Source organism: Thalassophryne amazonica, chromosome 10, assembly GCF_902500255.1.
Source record: "Thalassophryne amazonica chromosome 10, fThaAma1.1, whole genome shotgun sequence".
Classification (NCBI taxonomy): Eukaryota; Metazoa; Chordata; class Actinopteri; order Batrachoidiformes; family Batrachoididae; genus Thalassophryne; species Thalassophryne amazonica.
The window spans coordinates 22,998,690-23,024,417 of record NC_047112.1 but is presented as its reverse complement, the minus strand read 5'-3'; the positions used below and the strand labels follow the sequence as shown (position 1 = coordinate 23,024,417).

At 41.2% G+C, this 25,728-nt stretch overlaps 1 protein-coding gene across 2 annotated transcripts in view; it reads right to left on the bottom strand.

Moving 5' to 3' along the window:
- ror1 (receptor tyrosine kinase-like orphan receptor 1) overlaps nucleotides 1-25,728 on the bottom strand; it is a 356,306-nt gene that overhangs the window by 20,131 nt on the left and 310,447 nt on the right. For both annotated transcript variants that reach the window (XM_034179554.1, XM_034179555.1), the window contains 4 exons: nucleotides 6,905-7,032; nucleotides 5,657-5,974; nucleotides 4,757-5,002; nucleotides 4,126-4,340 (listed from right to left, as the gene is read on the bottom strand). In XM_034179554.1, the coding sequence (XP_034035445.1) occupies nucleotides 4,126-4,340; nucleotides 4,757-5,002; nucleotides 5,657-5,974; nucleotides 6,905-7,032 (907 nt within the window). The remainder of the gene's footprint in view (nucleotides 1-4,125; nucleotides 4,341-4,756; nucleotides 5,003-5,656; nucleotides 5,975-6,904; nucleotides 7,033-25,728) is intronic.

Sequence of the window (25,728 nt, the reverse complement as noted above, 5' to 3'; positions counted from 1 at the left end):
AATTACGTATCCACTGCTTAAAACAGACATGTATGCTTTCGTGCAGTCAGCAGAATGCTGGAAAAGAAACGCAGTTTAGTTGGTGGGGGTACTGTAGAGTGCTCCATTCCCCCTTAGGGTAAGGAAAGGGTGACACCTGCTGGTAAACTTTAGCATTTGTTGTGGTTGTGTATGGTTTCACAATGCCACCGTTTTGCTTGATGTGTAGTATTGAGCATTTTAATATTTAGGTATTTTTCTATGTGTCTATAATTTAATATAATATAATGGTTTCATGTAGTTTTCCTATCATTATGGAATACACCGGATACTAGATTGGGGGGGGAGTCTCTTGTATGGGGGTGGGGGGGCCTCCCTGAACAGTTACGCTTAGGGCCTCCAAAACCTTAGCACCGGCCCTGACTATAAGCTTTAGCAAAAAGGAAAGTTTTAAGCTTAATCTTAAAAGTAGAGAGGGTGTCTGTCTCCCTAATCCGAATTGGGAGCTGGTTCCACAGGAGAGGAGCCTGAAAACTGAAGGCTCTGCCTCCCATTCTACTCTTACAAACCCTAGGAACTACAAGTAAGCCTGCAGTGTGAGAGCGAAGCGCTCTATTGGGGTGATATGGTACTATGAGGTCCCTAAGATAAGATGGGACCTGATTATTCAAAACCTTATAAGAAAGAAGAATTTTAAATTCTATTCTAGAATTAACAGGGAGCCAATGAAGAGAAGCCAATACGGGTGAAATATGCTCTCTCCTTCCAGTCCTCGTCAGTACTCTAGCTGCAGCATTTTGAATTAACTGAAGGCTTTTCAGGGAACTTTTAGGACAACCTGATAATAATGAATTACATAGTCCAGCCTAGAAGTAATAAATGCATGAATTAGCTTTTCAGCATCTGAGACAAGATCTTTCTAATTTTAGAGATATTGCGCAAATGCAAAACAGCAGTCCTACATATTTGAGACATATTTGAGCAAGACATCGGCACCAATTTGATCAGTTGGCGCTTAGCCTAGGTTCATGTGTTATACATCATACTGACAAAGTGAGGAACCTTGGGGTAATCTTTGACCCTATGTTGTCCTTTGACCTCCACATTAGGGACATTACGAGGACTGCTTTCTTTCATCTGAGAAATATAGCAAAGATTCGCCCCATCCTGTCTATGGCTGATTCTGAGACACTGATTCACGCATTTGTCTCTTCTAGATTGGATTATTGTAATGCTTTATTTTCTGGTCTGCCGCAGTCTAGCATTCGAGGACTTCAGTTGGTGCAGAATGCTGCTGCCAGAATTTTGACACAAAGTAGAAGGTTTGACCACATTACTCCCATTCTGGCATCCCTCCATTGGCTACCGGTTTCTGCCAGGTTGGATTTTAAAGTTTTATTGTTGGTTTATAAAATTGTTCATGGACTGGCGCCTTCCTACTTGGCGGACTTGGTTAAGCCCTACGTACCTGCGAGGCCTTTGCGTTCGCAGGGCGCAGGGCTTCTGTGTGTTCCGAGGATGAACAAAAAGGCTGTGGGGTATAGAGCCTTTTCCTACCGTGGTCCGGCTCTTTGGAATGATCTACCTGCTGTCATTTGGCAGTCTGACACGGTGGAGATTTTTAAATCAAGACTGAAGACCCACTTTTTTAGACTGTCTTATCATTAATTTTTTAATCTGTTTGTGTTTGCTTTGTAATTTATTTTTATTCTACTGTGTTTTATCTTTTAACTGTGCTTTTCTTGCTTTTAATTTTGAATTTAGATTAATTTGTGTTGTGAATTATGTGAAGCGCCTTGGTGCGACTTTGTCGTGATTTGGCGCTATATAAATTAATAAATTATTATTATATTATTATTTGCTTAATATGTGCATTGAAGGACATATCCTGATCAAAAATTACTCCACGATTTCTCACAGTATTACTGGAGGTCAGGGTAATGCCATCCAGAGTAAGGATCTGGTTAGACACCATGTTTCTAAGATTTGTGGGGCCAAGTACAATAACTTCAGTTTTATCTGAATTTAAAAGCAGGAAATTAGAGGTCATCCATGTCTTTATGTCTGAAAGACATAAAGACATGGATGACCTCCTTTTATACCCAATCATGACACTCACAATTACTGTCCTCAGTTCCCAAACGCTTATTGAGTGTTGATAGAAGGAAAGGTGATGTAACACAGTGGTAAACATACCACTGTCCCAGCTTTTTTAAAATGTGTTGCAGGCATCCATTTCAAAATGAGCAAGTATTTGCACAAAAACAATAAAGTTTATCAGTTTGAACATTAAATATCTTGTCTTTGTGGTGTATTCAATTGAATATAGGTTGAAGAGGATCTGCAAATCATTGTATTCTGTTTTTATTTACATTTCACACAACGTCCCAACTTCATTGGAATTGGGGTTGTACTTCTGTATTAAGGAATCGTTAAAGCACAGTATGACCAAATCTATTGGGGAAATGGAAATTCTAGAATAATACCTCAAGCTTTAATCCAAACCTAGTTCATCAAACAATACTCAAAATGAACAATTTCAAAATTTATCATGATTCTCTGCCACCCCACAAATATACTGAAGTAACTGAAGTAAAGTGGTTTCGCGACAGCTCGTGGACTACCTCACTGAGAATAATCTTTTTGAGCCACTGCAGTCTGCTTTTAGAAAATATCACTCCACGGAGACAGCACTTACTAAAGTAGTGAATGACATTTTGCGAGCAATGGACTCAGATACCACTACAGTCTTGGTGCTGCTGGGTCTTAGTGCTGCGTTTGATACTGTGGATCATCATATTTTATTCAATAGGCTGGAGAATCACTTTGGGATTACTGGAACTGCTCTTGCATGGTTGACGTCATACCTGTCCGGTCGTTCTTACTGTGTATTGTGTAATGGCACCTTCTCTGATCGTAGGGACATGAAGTTTGGGGTTCCAGAGGGATCCGTTTTAGGCTCCCTGCTTTTTTCCCTTTATGTAGCACCCCTTGGGAATATACTGCGGCGCTTTGGGATTCCCTTTCATTGCTGTGCTGATGACACTCAATTATACATGCCAATAACTGCTGGTAATCTCACTCACATAAAATCTTTGGAAGATTGCCTTGCATCATCAGTAATAAGTTGGATGTCTAGTAACGTCCTACTTTTAAATTCTGATCAGACTGAAGTTATGGTTCTTGGTACAGTGAGGTATTGGCATCAATTTGATCAGCTAGCACTTAGCTTAGGTTCATGTGTTATACATCATACGGATAAAGTGAGGAACCTTGGAGTAATTTTTGATCCTACGTTGTCCTTTGATCTCCACATTAGAGACATTACGAGGACTGCTTTCTTCCATTTACGAAATATAGCGAAGATTCGTCCCATCCTGTCTATGGCTGATGCTGAGACTTTGATTCATGCATTTGTCTCTTCTAGATTGGACTATTGTAATGCTCTATTTTCTGGTTTACCGCAGTCCAGGATTACGGGTCTTCAACTGCTTCAAAATGCTGCTGCCAGACTTTTGACACAAAGCAGAAAGTTTGACCACATTACGCCCGTTTTGGCATCCCTGCACTGGCTTCCAGTTGCTGCAAGATCGGATTTTAAAGTACTGTTATTAGTTTATAAAATTGTTCATGGACTTGCACCTCTCTATCTGGCTGACCTGGTAAGCCCCTATGTACCAGCTCAGGCCCTGCGTTCTCAGGGTGCAGGACTTCTGTGTGTTCCCAGGGTGAATAAAAAGTCTGCCGGTCACAGAGCTTTCTCCTACTGTGCTCCAGCTCTGTGGAACGATCTCCTGGCACACATTTGGCAGTCGGATACTGTGGAGACTTTTAAGTCACGTTTAAAGACTCATTTGTTTTCCCTGTTTTATCATTAGTGTTATGATGTGTTTTTATTCTTGTATTCTTTTAAGGTCATCTTTTTATTGTGTTTTAAATTTTTAATTCAGTTTTTTTTTTGTTTTGTTTTATGTTGTGTGAAGTGCCTTGAGACGATTTCATCGAATTGGCGCTATATAAATTAATAAATTTGAATTTGAACCTTGTTCTCTGAGACCTCTGACATAAGATAAAATTTATGGAAATGAAGTTTGGAACAAAGAAACAATGGATGCAGACATTTATTCCCCTTGTGGCGGTTTCTACCTTTGGCTTGTATGCAGTCGTCAGCATGGACATCTCAACATTTTGTCCACGGACGGGTTTGGGCTGGCGAGGGGCCGGGGGTCTGGGGGACTTCTGGTTGTTGCGACACACACAAATAAAGAAGAAAAGCAAAGCGATGGCTAAAGGGATGGTCACACTAGGAACCAAGATGTACAAGATCTCCATGTTGCCACCACCAGGCTTATCCTTGTGGTCTGCATGGACAAAGAGAAGATCAGATATACAAACTGACAAAATTATCAAATGTTTTAAAAGGCATTCTTATTAGAACATCATTACAGATTGTGAGTTAATGTACATTTCTGGTCAACACCTGAAATGCTTATTCAGCACATATTTAATCAACAATTGATTTTTATATTACTTTATTAAACAAAACCCCCCACAATTTTTCTGATTCTACCATCAAAAATGAGAGATTTTAGTGCTTTTTTATGACTGATTTTATTGTAAATACTGACTAAGCAAATAAAGACATTGGTAAATGAAAACGTAGAAATTGGGAAGATTAAATCAATATTTTTGTGGTATTTCATAATAATAAACACAACAGGCTATTTCTAACTGACAGCTTTCTCTTTTTGAAACAGAACATGTGTTAGTCTCTCACCACAGATGGGGATGTCGCACAGCTCCATACGGACACCTTCATCCAGTGTGAAGCACCAGGGGGCCTCGTGCTTGTTCCCTGGGTTGCGACAGTACGAGTGGCCCCCGTTCAGTTCTGGATAGCGAACAGCCAGGTAGGTGTGGCTGTGAGGATACTGGGAGTTCCACGGCTGACACTGACGCCCCGACTTGGTCATGCTCACAGTGCCACGGTAATCTGCTCCTGTGTGGTTGAAGCACTTGTGGTCTAAGGAGAAAGTAAGATGAGATCATTCAGTTAATTATTTCTGGAATCTCCCTAAGGGTGCACCACATTTGTTCCAAATTGGGTTGAAAATCAAATTCCTAGACCTTTGCCAAAATCAATTCTTGATGGGCATTTTCAGGGTCAAACCTTCAATGACATACAAGTTTGGAAGAAATCAACAAAAGGATCTGGGATGAGTAAAATAAACAGGCAGACATGACCTTGACCAAAATGACTGTCCTATGAAAAACCTAAATTTTGACCTTGATATTATGTGCCATCCACATAATATGTTTTGTGGAAATCAGCTGAAGAACCTTGGAGGAATCAGGGAAGAAACAGACAAACGTTGCTCAACCTATAGCATGGACGGTACGTAAGGTTTTTATGTCTTCTGAACTTGAGAGGTAAGCAGTTTCAAATTACATCAGTGTCCACTGAAATCATTCTCAAAGTTTAGTGAGTTGTTTCTGTAATGCCTTGAATGTTGACACTATTTTGTTAATGTTAAGGTTAACATGAATTTAGTGATACGGAAGGTGAAACTGTTCAGAACATCTCAGATGTAGCAGCACAGGAAAAAGTAAAACCTGTAAGAAGGGACAACAACAATAATACATGAAGGCATTCATTGGGAGGGGGAAGGAGTCTTACTCTTATTAATGGGCTCTGGCATGGGGATGCCGATCCTCAGACAGTTGGCAGCTTCAGGGCTGTCAGAGGCAGCCAGGTCTTCACAGTTCGGCAGCTTCAGTCTCTTCAGAATGATGGGGTTTGATCGGGCAATGATATATTCCGTCTTACACAAGTCGTTCTCCAGGATCTCACACTCATCCTTACACAGGTCTCGAGGTTTGTCAGTGCCTGAGCTGCGATCGCAGGTGGGGAAGGCGAAGTGGCACAAGGAAGGGATGGCAAACTGTGAGCAACGATCAGATAAATGGTTGGAGGTCCCGATCATAGTGAAGGCCGCTGGGAACAGGACAGAGGAAATAATAATGATAATAAAAGGCCTTAATGATGAATGATCATCATCAGCAAGGCACTCCAGCAGAATGTGCCACTTCAATTATACCACTACAGTGAAAAGGTGGTGTCAGAATGCCGATGTTGTTGGCTGAACTACGCATCATATATCAAAAGTACTGCTTGCCCTTGATACTTCAAACTAGACGTAATTTGCCCCCCATCTATTCAGGAGAAAAATCCAGCAGCTGCAGTGATTTAATCAATAACAATTAATGATGCCTCCAAGCGTTTTTGAACACAACCAGCATGTGCTGTATGTTAACCGGCAACCGTTCTCAAATATCAGTTTTCATCCCGCTGAAAATTAAGTTTTTCTCTTTCAAGCATTGCAGATGCTTTTCTTTGATTTGCACAAAATGCAGCCAAACATCTGGTTAGTCGAGTACACTGTACAGTTACAGTACACTGTAACAAAATAATTGCACAGTCTAAAAGGAGACTGCCAGTGTTTTTTGTCAGATATAAGAAGTCTGAACCTGATCCGAAGAATCCTTTTTATATCAACACAGGTGCATATTTCATAAGCTTTTAAAATCAAAATAGTCAAATGGCACGGTGGCCTGGAAAGTCACAACATTTCTGAATCAAAACAACAACAGGAAATGGAGAAAACATTTACAAAAAACAATTAAAAAAAAGCCAAACAAAACACAAACACCTGTGTCGCAGACCGAACGGTCCGCCCCGCCTCCATTGTGCATGAGTCATTTGCGACCACAGCAGCTCCTCTGGGATGGATTCTCTTCACCCAAAGCGATCAAATGGAATAATGGGATTATTAACCATCAGATGATAATGTAAAACCTCTTAAATCATTCTAAAGTCAGTTTTAAGCAGAAACAAGGCCATTTTAAAGAGAAATGAGTCTCTCACCTGTGATCTGTGTCTCGATTTCTCCCTGCATTTGCAGCGAGTCGACAAAGATGCTGCGGTTACCAATGAAGCGAGCGCAGGCAATGCCTCTGTATGGCTGACAGAAGCCTTCTTCATCAAAATCATCCCTGAGGACCACAGGAAAAAAAAAACAAAACACAAAAAAACAGTGGAGTACTTTATGAAAAATATCACCACTTTGCAGATTCACAATGGCAAAATATAATGCAACACACAGATACACCACTAGATGTCAGCCTGTGTTTGAGTATCCTACAAACCTAATTCCTTGTATTTCAGATTTTCTAAAATAAAACAAGTGCCATTTTGCTTTGGTTTGAAGAAAATCACATTTCATTCAAAGCCAGAGATCTAAGAGGCAGAGTTCATGGCAGAGATAAAAACCACACTAAGAATTAACGTTTGGCTGTTTCACTTCATTCCTGTTTATAGCAGAGAGATGTCATCATGAACCATAATCGGAAACACGTGGAAAAGAGAGAGAGAGAGAGAGAGAGAAGAGAAGACTCATAATGATCTTAATGTTTTCACAAGAACACAACTTTTACTTTTCTGCAATTTTATGCTTTTGTGGTCTATTTTTCCTGTTTCTACAGTTATTAACCCTTTTTTGTTTATCCCCCAACTTTCACCTTTTTCATTCTTTGTCACTCACACACACACACACACACACACACACACACACACACACACACACACACACACACACACACACACACACACACACACACACACACACACACACACACACACACACACACACAAACCATATGCTGACTTAAAAGCGATTTACTCAGTGTGAGATCACCGTGTCATGTGCTTTAAGTTGTGCCATATGAGGACGACCACAATCTATAACATGGTTCATGCACACATTCAACTGCACAGAGTCAAAAACCAAAAACACACTGGAAGTGTATCCTCACATTAATAACAATGCAACATCTTTCACTGCAAACACAATCCTTTTACTTAAAACGGAAAATAACTAAATTATAAAATGGACATCTGTAGTCCTCAACTAGTGTGCATCCGGAAAGTATTCACAACACTTTTCACAGTTTTTTGTTACAGCCTCATTCCAAAATGGAGTAAATTAATTTCTTTCCCCTCAAAATTCTACTCACAACACCCCATAATGACAACAAGAATAATTTTTTTTTGTAAATTTATTAAAAATAAAACAATTAAGAAATCACATGTGCATAAGTATTCACACCCTTTGTTCAATACTTTGCTGATGCACCTTTGGCAGCAATTACAGACTAAAGTCCTCTTGAATATATATGATGCCACAAGCTTGGTGCACCTATCATTGGGCAGTTCTGTCCATTCCTCTTTGCAGCACCTCTCAAGCTCCATCAGGTTGGATGTGGAGCATCGGTGTACAGCCATTTTCAGATCTCTCCAGAGATGTTCATTCGGATTCAGGTCTGGGCTCTGGCTGGACCACTCAAGGACATTCACAGAGTTGTCCTGAGGACACTCCTTTGATATCTTGGCTGTGTGCTTTGGGTCATTGTCCTGCTGAAAGATAAACTGTTCCTCCAGTCTGAGGTCAAGAACGCTCTGGAACAGGTTTTCATCCAGGATGTCTCTGTATATTGCTGCTTTCATTTGTCCCTCAATCCTGACTAGTCTCACAGTTCTTGCTGCTGAAAAACATCTCCACAGCATGATGCTCTCACCATCATGCTCCACTGTAATGGGCCTTTCATACTGAACACTTCAGGCCAATCCGTCAACGCTTTCCAATCCGTCGGATGCGTTTCCAACGCGTCGTGACATCAGCTGCTTCGCTTTGGAAGTGGCAAAGGGGCGGAGATTGCTACGTTACACTCTGGCTGTTTCCACAACCTGAAAAAAGTTCAGTGATCGCCATCTTGAATTTGCGTCGCTTGAACCACAAAAAAGCTTTTAAAAAACAGCGGTAGAAGGATTCTCCCATCATCCTGCTGGGAGAAGCTTTTTTTCAGCTACCTTTTGAGTAACGCCGACCGAGGGAGGACTGACGACTTGCTGGATATCGATCGAACCGCGACAGCGGGCCGACCCGTACAGAGAAGCCGGCCTTCAGGCATCATTCCTGGGCAGACTGAGGCAGGCAGCCGGGGTGATGGAGCAAACCCACTCAGTCCGAAATCTCCCACTTTTTGGATATATGTGAAGTCCCAGTTTGCCCAACGGAGTTTAGTTCTGTAGCTTTATCAAGGTGAGAATAATATTAAAATAAAATGTGACGTTTGCACTGCTGTGAAGGTTTATTGATCGGCTAACGTTAGCTTAGCCTTTTAGCACAGTTGATCTGAGTGAAAGCTTTAATTTGTAAATGGTTCAGTCTTTTTTATTTTTACCAAATAAAGCTACAGCTTTTTTTCAGACACCACAAAAGCTCAACTTTAAATAACTTTTAACCCTAACCCTTTTCAGCAACACCACCAGAGTTCAAAGCTGCAGAAGAGACCTTCATCTGGTCCCGAGAATTCAGCATAACATCACCTGCTTCTAAATAAAAGGCTCTTTCAACAGCAACTACTTGTATTTTATTATTTTTTAAAAAGCTGTTTCATTTTATATTTTAACAATAAATGAACGTATCATTAAAAATGTCCACGAATCAAAGTCAAAAGACATTTGCACAGGTAGAAGCTCTCCACTTATTGTGCTCAAATTCATATTTTAGAAATGACTGTCCTGATAACATTAAAGGCAATTACATATTTTGATGAAATTACAAGTTGAAATGACTACATACAAAAAAAATTCATCATGAGGTTTATGTCACAGAAATCCTACTTTACAATCACTGCAGTCATTGTTAAATTGTTTCCTGTTGCATTTATAATAAACATTTGTATTTAGTGTCTGTTTTTCTGGTTGAAATGAGATATAAATAATCTACCAGACTTAAAAAAACGTACAAATTTCCATGTTATTTTGTCTAAAAATAAATGTCAGAGGCTCCTTATGTTAAACAAGAAATTATCTAATCTGAAATAACAGGTGGTTTTAATTTACAGATGAAAGATTTCTAAAGAACCATTTATTGATTGATTTAGCTATTTTAATTACAAGTGTTCTAAACTTTTTTTTAACAGTAATCAGAAATTTTGAGGTTACAAACAACAACAAAAAACATTTCCAAGGATTTTTCTTCAGAAAACTGCTCTATAAATGAGCAGTCCTGTCACACGTTAATGTTTTGTAGAGATCAGCGGTTTCTGCACCGGTCCGTTTTGTACAGATTAGTGGTTTCTGCACCGATCCGTTTTGTACAGATCAGTGGTTTCTGCCACTAGTCTTCTGTGTTTTGGCCCGACGCGTCATTCCTATTGGACAGCGCGAAGGTACGTCACAGGTCAGAGCGTCAAAAGTTGGATTGGGTTGAACTTTGACCGCATCAGCCTGCCGACAAGCAGCAATGCGCGCTCCCGTCAGAAGCGTCGGTTTAGCTTGGCTTTTGATGCAATGCTTCTGACACATCTAAAAAGCAACGCGTCTCATTGAAAATAATGCTTTTTAGACAGATTTTTGACGCATTTGATGCTTCTGGCGCGTTCAATGTGATTCACCAGGATGGTGCCTGGTTTCCTCCAAACACAATGCCTGCCATTCACACCAAAGAGCTCAATCTTTGTCTCATCAGACCAGAGAATTTTGTTTCTCATGGTCTGAGAGTCCTTCAGGTGTCTTTTGGCAAACTCCAGGAGGGCTGCCATGTGCCTTTTACTAAGGAGTGGCTTCCATGTAGCCATACAGGCCTGATTGGTGGATTGCTGCACAGATGGTTGTCCATCTGGAAGGTTCTCCTCTATCCACAGAGAAATGCTGGAGCTCTGACAGGGAGACTTTCGGGTTCTTGGTCACTTCCCTGACTAAGTCCCTTCACCCCTGATCGCTCAGTTTAGATGGGCAGCCAGTTCTAAGGAAGAGTCCTGATGGATCTGAAATTCTTCCACTGACAGATGACGGATACCACTTTGTTCAATGGAACCTTCAAAGCAGCAGAAATGTTTTGTATGCTTCCCCAGATCTGTGCCTCAAGACATTTCAATAAATTTACTTTTGTAAATTTATTGAAATGTCACAATGTGAAAAAACATTTTTCACATTGTCATTATGGGGTGTTGTGTGTAGAATGTTGAGGGAAAAAAATAGATTTTATTCATTTTGGAATAAGGCTGTAACCTAACAAAAAGTGGATGTTAAGGCACTGTGAATACTTTCTGGATGCACTGTACTAAATTAGATTTTGTTTTTTCCCCTGAGTTTTGTATCTGCAAAATGATCATCCATCCAGATAAATTTTTTTTTTTTTTTCATATTCCACTTCTTCCTCCATCAATCTATTTTCTATACCCGCTTACTCCAATAAAGGGTCACAGGAGGGCTGGAGCCTATCCCAGCAGTCATAGGGCGTGTGTGTGTGTGCAGGGGGGGGGGGGGGGGGGGTACACCCTGAACAGGACACCAGTCTGTCTTAGGGCTACATATATACAAACAAATGCATTCACACCTGCACACACCTATGGCCAAGTTAAAGTTTCCATTTCACCTAACCTGCATGCATGTCTTTGGAAATGGGAGGAAGCTAGAGCACCTGGAGGGAACCCACACAGAAAGGCCTTGGGTGGGAAGCAATCCCACAACCTTCCTACTGTGAGACAGAAGTGCGAACCACTAAGCCACCGTGCTGCCTTTCACTTCTTCAGTTGCTGTCACTTTATCAAAGCAAACTGCGCAATTTACGTTGTGTCTGACTGTAAAATCCAGGTTAATGCTTCCATCGCGTTCAGCCACGTCTTTGTTGATGAGTCGTGTAGTTTATACGGGCTGTAACAATGTGTGAATTACACTAATTACACCACAAGCTGTAAAACTTTACCAAAATGCCTGTAAGATGCAACTGCAAATAAGGTAATACTGTGGCGTGTGTGCGCGCACACACACACACACACACACACACACACACACACACACACACACACACACACACACACACACACACACACACACACACACACACACACACACACACACACACACACAAAGTTCATGCACATTGTGGAGCCAGACGTGCTCAGTAACAGCATTAGTGTATAAACATGGTGTGAGTGTGGGGTCATTAGGTTGCTTCTCTCAGAGAAGTGCTAAGTGACTGAAAGGCCAAGGTCAGCTCTCGGTCCTCCTTTAGCCGCATCTGTACGGATCTAAATGAGCTTTCCAGACAGTGAGAGCTATAAAGCAGTAGACTTCATGCTGGTGACTCCACGGAGATATGGCAGAGTTACTGTTACAGCTTAATACAACTTTAAGCACATTTTATCCCCTGAATGTTGTAATTTCCTACCAAAATGTGGATCTCAGTAATAATCAGCTCATGTTGTGGTGCGTTTGCACGACTTCGTCAGGCTGCAAAGTCCAACTCCAGATCCTCTTCCTTGGACAAACAGATTTAAGTCTTTATGTAAAAATGAGGAGCATGATGTCTGACGCTGCAGCTGTAGTAATCCAGTTTAACGATTTGACAGATGATTAATGGGGCTGCTATCAGTGTGATCATTATGAACCAAACTATTAAAAAAAAAAAAGTAGCTACAGCAATTGAAAATACATTGCAGATACCGGGGGATGTATCGTATCCCAGCAGCCAAGAGTTTAGTTTGGTTGTGTGTCACACAGGACAGTGGACGCACACATCCACACTAACGTCAAGCCACACACAGACAAGTAAATGACAAGGGAGCTCAGAGGATCCACCACAAAGTAGCCGGAACCCTGTGGGTAAATTATAACTATAGCTGGTCCAAAAGGCCTCAGCCAAGAGAGCTTAGTTCAAATCACAAATCAGCCTTTCAGTTCTTTCTATATTTTGGCTTCATCCACATTTGTAAGAGTTCATTTAGATTGAAATATATGTAGGGCTGGTGTCTGTGTATCAGCAGAATTTAGATCTGTGTCTTACTACAACATACTTTCATACAGAAGACTCAGGTTTGACACAAGTTGATTTGCAGCTTCATGCTTTGGACTGTAATTGCATTAGTGCTGAGTAACATAATAAAGTGTATAATACAGTAATGCCATCACAAGCATGGCACTGTTAAAAAGGTTTTTTAAAAAAATTGATTATTAAGAATATAAATACTGCACATATGAATCTGGACTCATGCATCAAATATTCTCTGCAGGACATCAAACCTTCTCTAAGGCCGGTCTCTCATTGTCCATGTGGAATCTGGTCCAATTCATCACAATAGCAGTTAAACATTGTGTGCCATAGTGTCATACATCAATATCCAAAACGGAGTGGCTATACGCCCAACCGTTGGGTCAATAAAGTAAATTCGCGAGCATATACGCCCAACCACAACCGACCAATGAGTGCGCTTGTAAGCTCACTTCCGGTTTCAACGCGGGAGGGAAAAAAGGCGGATATTTTCTCGCTGGCCACGGGAGGGTTCGCAGCTCGCGGAGGAGCTGTGATCTGAAGTGGTTCTGTTTGGGTCATCACACCCAGGGAACAGTGTCAAAGTAACACCATCTTACAGCCAACAAGCAGCATTTTGTTAAAAACTGTTTAGTCGTTAACAGGTTTCCATTCAAAATGCTTATGAAGTTTGTCTGTTTTCATCCACTGCTGTGTTTTCACAGTAATTAAAGATGGCGCCATTAAATGTGTCAAACATACGCCGCAATAGAGCCTTAAAAAGTGGTGTAAAAAAACGTAGTTTAGATGCACAAAACGTGTCAAATGCCCGATCACGGTTGGGCGCATAAGATAACACATTATATTTATCTGTCCAACGGCTGTGCATGTAACGTTCAATGTATGACTTATCTGCCCAACGGCTGGGCGAATAAGGTAAGACATTATATTTATCTGCCCAACGGTTGGGCGTATAGCCTTTGCCTATACAAAAACAAGTGGCATTGAGGGCAAACACCATGAGACAGGAGCTTCTGGGCATGCTCATGTGCTAATGTCTATGGTTATAAAAAAGATGTTACAACAAAGCTAAAATGCATGTGTCAACATCAGAAAACTGTCTCCTGCTGAAGAGTGTGGCATGCCTTTCATAGGATTATGGATGCATATTATATTTCTAGAGGAGATTTAAAGATGTCAGCAAACAGTAACATTATGAAAACACACACACACACACACACACACACACACACACACACACACACACACACACACACACACACACACACACACACACACACACACACACACACACACACACACACACACACAGTGTCAGCACTCCACTGACTGCTCTGGTCAATGAAATCACTCTGCTCCATGACAGAAAATAATCTGCTTTGTATTTTAATTTTAGCATTTAATTTTAACGTGACATCAAAGTGACTGTGCCTCCAAATCCACATTCAAGCAGAAATTATTTGTTTCAAGATGCAGTAATGAAACAAAAACCAAAGCTGCCTGTAAAGTTGAGGTAAAAAAGACACATATTACCCCGTCTATACAGATTACATCAGTGCTATGGATCACGAAGTGTCACAATGTCAGGACGGTTGGTCACATGCTATTACCACAGATTCCACACTATAGCATGCCCCTATAGGGTATCCGATTGCTTTTTGAGCCATTAAGAGTCGTGCGTTGCCTGTGCTGCTCCACAGCCTGTCCAGTGGATTTTTATTTTTATTTTATTTTATTTTTTAGCACTGTTGTTGTGCGTTACCTGTGCTGCTCCACAGCCTGTCCAGTGGATTTTTATTTTTATTTTATTTTATTTTTTAGCACTGTTGTTGTGCATTACCTGTGCTGCTCCACAGCCTGTCTAGTGGATTTTTATTTTATTTTAGTACTGTTGTCGTGCGTTACCTGTGCTGCTCCACAGCCTGTCTAGTGGATTTTTATTTTGTTTTAGCACTGTTGTCGTGCGTTGCCTGTGCTGCTCCACAGCCTGTCCAGTGGATTTTTATTTTTATTTTATTTTATTTTTTAGCACTGTTGTTGTGCGTTACCTGTGCTGCTCCACAGCCTGTCTAGTGGATTTTTATTTTATTTTAGCACTGTTGTCGTGCGTTACCTGTGCTGCTCCACAGCCTGTCTAGTGTCGGATTCCCTGTTTGGGAATCCGCTAGCTTAGCGTAGCTACTAGCTCTTAGCCGTTTTAGCATGGCGGCTTCTCCTGTCTCTCCCGTACTTTTCTGCTCTGGGTGTGAAATGTTTAGTTATTCCTCGGCCTCTTTTAGCAGTAACGGTACATGTAAAAAGTGCAGCTTATTCGTAGCTTTGGAGGCCAGGCTGGGCGAATTGGAGGCTCGGCTCCGCACCGTGGAAAATTCTACAGCTAGCCAGGCCCCTGTAGTCGGTGCGGACCAAGGTAGCTTAGCCGCCGTTAGTTCCCCCCTGGCAGACCCCGTGCAGTCGGGAAGGCAGGCTGACTGGGTGACTGTGAGGAGGAAGCGTAGCCCTAAACAGAAGCCCCGTGTACACCGTCAACCCGTTCACATCTCTAACCGTTTTTCCCCACTCGACGATACACTCGCCAAGGATCAAACTCTGGTTATTGGCGACTCTGTTTTGAGAAATGTGAAGTTAGCGACACCAGCAACCATTGTCAATTGTCTTCCGGGGGCCAGAGCAGGCGACATCAAAGGACATTTGAAATTGCTGGCTAAGGCTAAGCGTAAATTTGGTAAGACTGTAATTCACGTCGGCAGTAATGACACTCGGTTACGCCAATCGGAGGTCACTAAAATTAACATTGAATCGGTGTGTAACTTTGCAAAAACAATGTCGGACTCTGTTGTTTTCTCTGGGCCCCTCCCCAATCAGACCGGGAGTGACATGTTTAGCCGCATGTTCTCCTTGAATTGCTGGCTGTCTGAGTGGTGTCCAAAAAATGAGGTGGGCTTCATTGATAATTGGCAAAGCTTCTGGGGAAAACCTGGTCTTGTTAGGAGAGACGGCATCCATCCCACTTTAGAGGGAGCAGCTCTCATTTCTAGAAATCTGGCCAATTTTTTGGGATCCTCCAAACTGTGACTGTCTAGCGTTGGGACCAGGAGGCAGAGCTGTGGTCTTATACACCTCTCTGCAGCTTCTCTCCCCCTGCCATCCCCCTATTACCCCATCCCCGTAGAGACGGTGCCTGCTCCCAGACCACCAATAACTAGCAAAAATCTATTTAAGCATAAAAATTCAAAAAGAAAAAATAATATAGCACCTTCAACTGCACCACAGACTAAAACAGTTAAATGTGGTCTATTAAACATTAGGTCTCTTTCTTCTAAGTCCCTGTTGGTAAATGATATAATAATTGATCAACGTATTGATTTATTCTGCCTAACAGAAACTTGGTTACAGCAGGATGAATATGTTAGTTTAAATGAGTCAACACCCCCGAGTCACACTAACTGTCAGAATGCTCGTAGCACGGGCCGGGGCGGAAGATTAGCAGCAATCTTCCATTCCAGCTTATTAATTAATCAAAAACCTAGACAGAGCTTTAATTCATTTGAAAGCTTGTCTCTTAGTCTTGTCCATCCAAATTGGAAGTCCCAAAAACCAGTTTTATTTGTTATTATCTATCGTCCACCTGGTCGTTACTGTGAGTTTCTCTGTGAATTTTCAGACCTTTTGTCTGACTTAGTGCTTAGCTCAGATAAGATAATTATAGTGGGCGATTTTAACATCCACACAGATGCTGAGAATGACAGCCTCAACACTGCATTTAATCTATTATTAGACTCTATCGGCTTTGCTCAAAAAGTAAATGAGTCCACCCACCACTTTAATCATATTTTAGATCTTGTTCTGACTTATGGTATGGAAATAGAAGACTTAACAGTATTCCCTGAAAACTCCCTTTTGTCTGATCATTTTTTAATAACATTTACATTTACCCTGATGGACTACCCTGCAGTGGGGAATAAGTTTCATTACACTAGAAGTCTTTCAGAAAGCGCTGTAACTAGGTTTAAGGATATGATTCCTTCTTTATGTTCTCTAATGTCATATACCAACACAGAGCAGAGTAGCTACCTAAACTCTGTAAGGGAGTTAGAGAATCTTGTCAATAGTTTTACATCCTCATTGAAGACAACTTTGGATGCTGTAGCTCCTCTGAAAAAGAGAGCTTTAAATCAGAAGTGTCTGACTCCGTGGTATAACTCACAAACTCGTAGCTTAAAGCAGATAACCCGTAAGTTGGAGAGGAAATGGCGTCTCACTAATTTAGAAGATCTTCACTTAGCCTGGAAAAAGAGTTTGTTGCTCTATAAGAAAGCCCTTCGTGAAGCTAGGACATCTTTCTACTCATCACTAATTGAAGAAAATAAGAACAACCCCAGGTTTCTTTTCAGCACTGTAGCCAGGCTGACAAAGAGTCAGAGCTCTATTGAGCTGAGTATTCCATTAACTTTAACTAGTAATGACTTCATGACTTTCTTTGCTAACAAAATTTTGACTATTAGAGAAAAAATTACTCATAACCATCCCAAAGATGTATCGTTATCTTTGGCTGCTTTCAGTGATGCCGGTATTTGGTTAGACTCTTTCTCTCCGATTGTTCTGTCTGAGTTATTTTCATTAGTTACTTCATCCAAACCATCAACATGCTTATTAGACCCCATTCCTGCCAGGCTGCTCAAGGAAGTCCTACCATTATTTAATGCTTCAATCTTAAATATGATCAATCTATCTTTGTTAGTTGGTTATGTACCACAGGCCTTTAAGGTGGCAGTAATTAAACCATTACTTAAAAAGCCATCACTTGACCCAGCTATCTTAGCTAATTATAGGCCAATCTCCAACCTTCCTTTTCTCTCAAAGATTCTTGAGAGGGTAGTTGTAAAACAGCTAACTGATCACCTGCAGAGGAATGGTCTATTTGAAGAGTTTCAGTCAGGTTTTAGAATTCATCATAGTACAGAAACAGCATTAGTGAAGGTTACAAATGATCTTCTTATGGCTTCGGACAGTGGACTTATCTCTGTGCTTGTTCTGTTGGACCTCAGTGCTGCTTTTGATACTGTTGACCATAAAATTTTATTACAGAGATTAGAGCATGTCATAGGTATTAAAGGCATTGCGCTGCGGTGGTTTGAATCATATTTGTCTAATAGATTACAGTTTGTTCATGTAAATGGGGAATCTTCTTCACAGACTAAAGTTAATTATGGAGTTCCACAAGGTTCTGTGCTAGGACCAATTTTATTCACTTTATACATGCTTCCCTTGGGCAGTATTATTAGACGGTATTGCTTAAATTTTCATTGTTACGCAGATGATACCCAGCTTTATCTATCCATGAAGCCAGAGGATACGCACCAATTAGCTAAACTGCAGGATTGTCTTACAGACATAAAGACATGGATGACCTCTAATTTCCTGCTTTTAAACTCAGATAAAACTGAAGTTATTGTACTTGGCCCCACAAATCTTAGAAGCATGGTGTCTAACCAGATCGTTACTCTGGATGGCATTTCCCTGATCTCTAGTAATACTGTGAGAAATCTTGGAGTTATTTTTGATCAGGATATGTCATTCAAAGCGCATATTAAACAAATATGTAGGACTGCCTTTTTGCATTTACGCAATATCTCTAAAATCAGAAAGGTCTTGTCTCAGAGTGATGCTGAAAAACTAATTCATGCATTTGTTTCCTCTAGGCTGGACTATTGTAATTCATTATTATCAGGTTGTCCTAAAAGTTCCCTAAAAAGCCTTCAGTTGGTTCAGAATGCTGCAGCTAGAGTACTGACGGGGACTAGCAGGAGAGAGCATATCTCACCCGTGTTGGCCTCCCTTCATTGGCTTCCTGTTAATGCTAGAATAGAATTTAAAATTCTTCTTCTTACTTATAAGGTTTTGAATAATCAGGTCCCATCTTATCTTAGGGACCTCGTAGTACCATATTACCCCATTAGAGCGCTTCGCTCTCAGACTGCGGGCTTACTTGTAGTTCCTAGGGTTTGTAAGAGTAGAATGGGAGGCAGAGCCTTCAGCTTTCAGGCTCCTCTCCTGTGGAACCAGCTCCCAATTCAGATCAGGGAGACAGATACCCTCTCTACTTTTAAGATTAGGCTTAAAACTTTCCTTTTCGCTAAGGCTTATAGTTAGGGCTGGATCGGGTGACCCTGGACCATCCCTTGGTTATGTTGCTTTAGACGTAGACTGTGTTTCATAATTATTGTATGGCCTTGCCTTGCAATGTGGAGCGCCTTGGGGCAACTGTTTGTTGTGATTTGGCGCTATACAAGAAAAAAGTTGATTGATTGAAGTTGATTAAAATAAAGAATTTTGGGTGGGGCTGTTGTGAGAAATGGGCGACCTGTTTAAGATCACAACAATTTTGTGCTGCTGTGGAACAATAAATCACTGCAGAATGCAACAGGCACTTGTTTGTGGAGTAATGTGTGTCTGGTATCATGCCAGGTGAGGAAGTACATATACAACTGTGCTTCTGAATTATAAAATTAAACCACAGAGGAAGGCAGAATTTACACATAACATAATCTCACCGTTTAAGCATGTAAAACCTCAAGTACAACTAACTGCACTGTAATTATAGTGGAGTTACCCCTTATTGATCCGTCCAATTCAGTTGCAAACCTGGATTCAACCTGTGTCACCGTGTCAGTCGGACAAGCCTACAAAACCTGTTAAATGGCCGACGTACAACAGTTGCCTTATCCAAGGTGGAAAGCCTCCACAGCAACAGTTTATGCTGTATTTCTCCGAGAAAATCAGTTAGTAGAGGTAGTAAGGTATAGCCTCTTGGTGGTGGTGTAATTTTGACTCTGTGTCTTGATAATGCCAGTTGAAAGGAACCCTGCTATTAAACTAAAAATAGATGATGGATTCAAAATCACTTTGAGTGAAAACTAAGGCCCCTTTACACAGGACGGCCGCAGTTATGAATCTGTCGTGCGGCTCAAAATGCACCTGATCCGCAGATGTGACACGAAAACACCTTTCTGTGTAACTGCTTCAGCGTCCCTTGTGTGGTGCTGGTGTCTCTGGAGTTTGTGCGCTACATATGTCACATTTCCACGTAGATCTGCTTTTCTGACATATGTATGCTGGATTTTGAGTGGTTTTCTGTCATATTTCCTCATTGTTCTTGTGCACTGACTGAGTGTGAGAGAGAGAGAGAGAACAAAATTAGATAAATATTAAATGGTTAATTTTTCCGCTCATCAGTTTGGATTTATGTGTTTGTGTGGGTTCGCACATTGTGTGTGCGTGCATTTCCCCATCACTCAGGCTGCATCAGCTAAATCCGCAGAAAGATGACATCGCTGGACAAATAATACCTTTTACTGGACTTTCTGTGGCTGAAAAGCAATTGATAGCCATGAAAAAAAAACTGTTTTTTTTAAAATCCATTGCAGGGACTGAAAATGTCACATGACTGTTGTCCTCTTCAGAAAACTCACTTTTTTGTCTTCTTCACACAGTGTTCTGTGAATCAAACTCTGGATTATACATTTCATGGGTGAGTCCACGACGGACTTAATGTGCCTACTTGTATATTAAAACGTTCCATGTGAGGTGTTTCAGGCAGGTGTCAGAAGCCGACGCAGACGCAGCATAATCCAACCTGAATGTGCATGTACAGAAATGTGGAAAAAGGATTCATTTAATATTTAACTGGTTTTGACATCTTAACAGTATTTGGGGTGCAGATTACTTGTCTGACGTGTCTGACATGACACGTGCTTTCAGTGACAGTGGAGCTGCATATCTGCTTGTGCTGAATTGACACCGGAACTTTCAGAATGAATCATCAGCTGCAGAAAAAGTAGAAGACAAATCTCTCCGCCTGATCTGTTCAGATTTGAATGCGCACAAAAGTTTCTGTTGAACTCCGCTGACATCAGCTGACAAGGAACTTGTTTTACACTTTATAACAGCACTTGATAAAATAAACTTTATTCATAAAAATTCCGGCGAACAGCCCTGATCATTGCGAGTCTGTTGGCTGTTATACTGAAATCATATTGCGTCCAAACTCACGTCACTCTGATCACGTTACAGTGGAGGATCTGCTGTTCGCCACGGTCTGTGCACACCTGTTGGACAGCCATAGGGTGCTCTGTGAGGTATTTTTGCATGGGCGTCTTCCAGGCTTGGCGACTCTTCTGTGGAAATCATGTGCAGCCTCAAACTTCACTGTGACCACTGCAATCATGGCGGCTTGTCAGAGGATACCTAGAGGACCTTTGGCATCATGTCACATTTGATGCAATTTCATGACCGCACAAGGACCGCTGGGCAGACCCTGTCCCTGTGTAAAGGGGGTTTAACTTATAACAGGGATAATGACGCCACAGGGCCCCTGAAACATCTGTTGCAATCTGTACGTCTGGTGCACTGGGCAGGAGCAATTCTCACCACAACTACAAACTGTAATACTTTAGGGAACATTACACACACCAGACCAAGCGGACTTCAGCCAGAGTTGCTGTGTCCACTCATCATATGTGACTTTGGGCTTTGTTTTTTTTTTGTTTTTTTTTTTTTTTGTGACATCACATGAAAATTATGTCATAGGGTGGTGGACTTGTGAGCTTGTATTTAAAAATATGGTTGCTTAGTGCACAGATATTTTATCATTGATGTATCACGAAAAAAGCTGCTTTTCTTATATTCCTGCACTCATATTCTCAACATGTGACGATGTGTGTGTTTTAAAACATAAATTCTGTTTGTGTTTTTCAAACTCAGAGTGGTTTCAGTTTAATACATCCTTAACATGTAGGGGGAGCCCAAGAGCAAATGTTACGATGTGTTGCTTTAATATAAATATGGAGCATCTGCATTTTCAACTTTCAACAACTACTGTAAATAAAAGTGAGTTTTATTAACAAAACATGGAAATGGTGTAAAATAAAATCTCTGGCTACTGTCAGCTGCTGTGTCTCCTGTGGACACTAACAGCTGTGGACCTACAGAGGAGCCAGATCGCTGGCACTGCACACCCTGAGCATGGCAACAAAGAGACAAGGACAGGCACATCTATAAAAACACAGTCAGTGCAACACATCTGAGGGTTTCCAAAAATGTCTTGTGTTTCAACTTTGTGGATCCGTGTGATTGTGTGTGGGAGCTATCCCAGGCCAGGAGAGCCAAGTGCGGTTGCTATTTGTGTAAACAGTGGATTGCTGTTGAGGCCTTTTTATTTTACACACCAACGCCAGTTGCCCTCTGTATAATGCTTTATAAGGGTTAATTACAAGGAGAGGCTTTTTGTCCAAGAGCTGATGTATAATCACGAACCAAACAGAAAGGCAAACCTCACCACAGAACCTAAACAAGGTATCGAGAACATGGACTCATTGTCAAATTATATATATATATTTTTTTCACAATTTCACTATTTATTCAGGGAAGTGCTTATGAAGCACTGCCACCCTGTTTCATATCTATATGCTGGCATATATTCACACCTGGGTGGTGCCAGTCCAAAACCACAGCTCCATGGCAGCAGGCGCTTTAAAATGCAGCAGCTGTATGCCCTATTCTGCTGTGACATATACGTTCTCTTGTTGCTGCAGGCAGTAATTTTTGAGTTGCAGGCACTTTTGAGTTATTTGCTGTGCTTACATAGACCCTAATATTCAATTTTAATCAGAATGATTGAGAATCTGTATGGAAATATCTACAGACTCGTCGATCAGAATGAAATGCATCAATCTGATCAGACATCCAATCAGATTGGTGAGGTTGGTTCAATTCTTTTGCAATACGTTATATTGGAAAACATTAGCCAAGTGAACGCCTGATCAGACTGTTCTCCTCAGGCTAAAGTTTTTGTGCATGCTCATCAAGGATGATGACGTACTGTAAGGATTCAACATGCGAAAAGACCTGAGAGATATTTTCACACAGGAACAAGGGAACGGCTACATACATTTTAAAAGAGAGATAAAAAAAACATATCTGCCTTATTTCAAAGGCCAGAAACAAACAGAATGAGTTGTTCCATAATCTGCATGAACCACCAACCGCAGTTATGATGTCTGGTTGTAGGGGTGATAAGGCAGAAATAAAAAGCACATGGCGTATGATTTTGGTTCACTCGTTATGAAGGAAAAAGAAAAATCTTCCTGCTGCAGTCTGAGCAGCAAAAACAGAACAACGTGGGCCCATTGTTGAAATGACAAACTAGAACTGCTTTGTATGCATGCAAAAACAGTCCATCTGAATCTTTCGAGCAACAAATGTTAACACGTGTATCTATCAGATAATTGTTTACTACAACCATGTAAACAGTAATGGGGAAATTAACCTGTCAGTTATTCCATTCTGATTGGATTTCATTCAGACTAGAATCCATCATATGAATGTAGCTACTGTCTATATTATAGGCTATCTGGGATGGGCTCCCTCGCTCCCTCAGCAACACACTCTTCTACATTTCTGTCTTACAATGTGCAGAGGAAAATACCCAAATTTGAAAAACACTGACTGTTACACAAATGTCTGTAAAAGTAAAATCACTGTACACAGAAGACTACGTAAAGTGAGAATTGGTATTGCAATAAAGAGACATGAGGAACATCAAATCTCAAACAGCTGGAAAAAAGTAAAACTGACAATATTTCTGCAATACACAACAGCAGCCAGCCACACGTAAACAAATATGTATTTATCTCAGGTCTTCAAGTCACATAAACAAAGCTGGATAAATATTCAAAAAGACAAACACAAGTTGTGTACTGTCCTACTCATTTTTCTCAAAAACACAGCTGTGTGCACACACAAAGATGGCTACGATTGTTTTCAATAAACCACAAACCTTTGATAGAATTGTTTTTAAATCCAGCACTTTACTGATTACCGTATTTTCCGGACTATAAGTCGCACCGGAGTATAAGTCGCACCAGCCACTTTATCCAATATAAAGAAAAATAAACCATAAATAAGTCGTACCAGAGTATAAGTTGCACCTGTTGGGAAAGTGTCGGTACATGGACCCACAACAGGGGGCGCAAAGGAACGGACAATGAAGTAGGTCAAATAACAACACTTTACTGTTGTGAATGTGCACAACAAATACAACAGATTACAACAATAGATCAGAATCAATTCACAAAGGTGTCGTGTGGGCAGGCTCGAAGATAGGAGACACCTGTCCAAAGCAGAACCGGAACCACACGATTTCCTCCGCCACCAGACCCCGGGAATACTGGAGCCGCCAACTCCCGAACTCCCAGGTGGCCACTGCCTCCACGTGTCGGACCTGGTACTGCTGGCGAGGAACAAAAACACAATTAAAGGTGGGTGCGTTTGCACCCAGTAATCCGCACGGCAGGAAAGCTACCTCCACCTCTCGTTGGAAAAAAGGTCTGTTATCACTCACAAAAATCACAAAAGGTTACTGTCAAGCAGTCAGCTGAGAATATTACCTTCCAGGTAGAACGATATCTCGGCAAAGAGGTGGAGACGTCGTCCTGCTGATGTACCCCTGCTGATTGGTAACAGCTGTTGCAGGTGATGCGTGACAGCTGTCACCCTAGCTGCTCCTGTGAGGCGGCTGCGCCCTCTGGTGCCTGGAGCCCGCACTCCAGGCAGGGCGCCCTCTGGTGGTGGGCCAGCAGTACCTCCTCTTCTGGCGGCCCACACAACAGCACCAGCCACTTTATCCATTATAAAGAAAAATAAAACATAAATAAGATGCACTGGACTATAAGTCCCATGGACATGCAGGTATGTTAACATGAAAAGTTCAGATGATAATATTGTGACGGCTACCGTTTTCGGATGCATTTTTCACCAGTCGCAACCTTTTCCGGTGGCCATTTTAAAACATAGATTGACTCTGTCACGTAAAATTGTTTTGTTACAGTAAATTAATTGAGATCCTACCGGTATATTTTTCATTTATAAGTGAGTATAGGTCACACCCCCGGCCAAAACATGTAAAAAAAAGTGCGACTTATAGTCCGGAAAATACGGTACTGAGTGAACTGTAAAGATAAATTTCTCCAATGCAAAACACTTCCTGTGCATGTGCAGACAACTGCACACACGCACACACACACACACACACGCACACACACACACACACACGCACACACACGCAAAGGACATTTGTAAAAACTTTATTTTAGAAGGCTAAATGGATTCCACACTTGATCATTACCACCATCACCACACCACAAAAAAAAAAAAAAAAAAACTAGAGCCTGACCGATATTATCGGCAGATATAAGCCAAGTACTCACCATCGGCCGAAATTTTGCCGATAAAACGCTGATAATTTCTCATAAACAGAACAGTTACTGAAATAATGTTTGTCTGCAATGTAAAATGTACTTGCACCGTTTGTCCAGTAGATGGAGCTCTGACTCCATTCAACTGAGACCTGCTTACACCCCTGCTTAAATGTGTTCATCACCGCCCCCGTAGTTCTCGTCACACTGAACTGATCGGCTTGACAAAAGCATACAAGTAAGTTTATAAGGATGTTGTTTGTAATAACTTTGCATTCACCCCACATGTCTCTCGTTTCAGTTCAACTCAGTTTGATTAACTCAGTTTATGTAGTAATGTGTCAAATGTGCTTCATTGCGTCAGTCACACTTTTTATTAAGCCCACGTTGTGTAGACCTTATTTCTAGCATGAAAAAATTTTGTTTACTGCTAAGAGGTCGAAACATTCAGATTCACTCGTCGTCCGGAAGGGTTCTGGGAATTACTGCCGTTCGCCTTGCGTTACGGCCCGTTACGATATAATTTTGGACCGTTACACTTATTTTGGACTGTGTAATCAACCGTTTCTGCAGCACGACTCCAGTTTGAAGCGTGAATC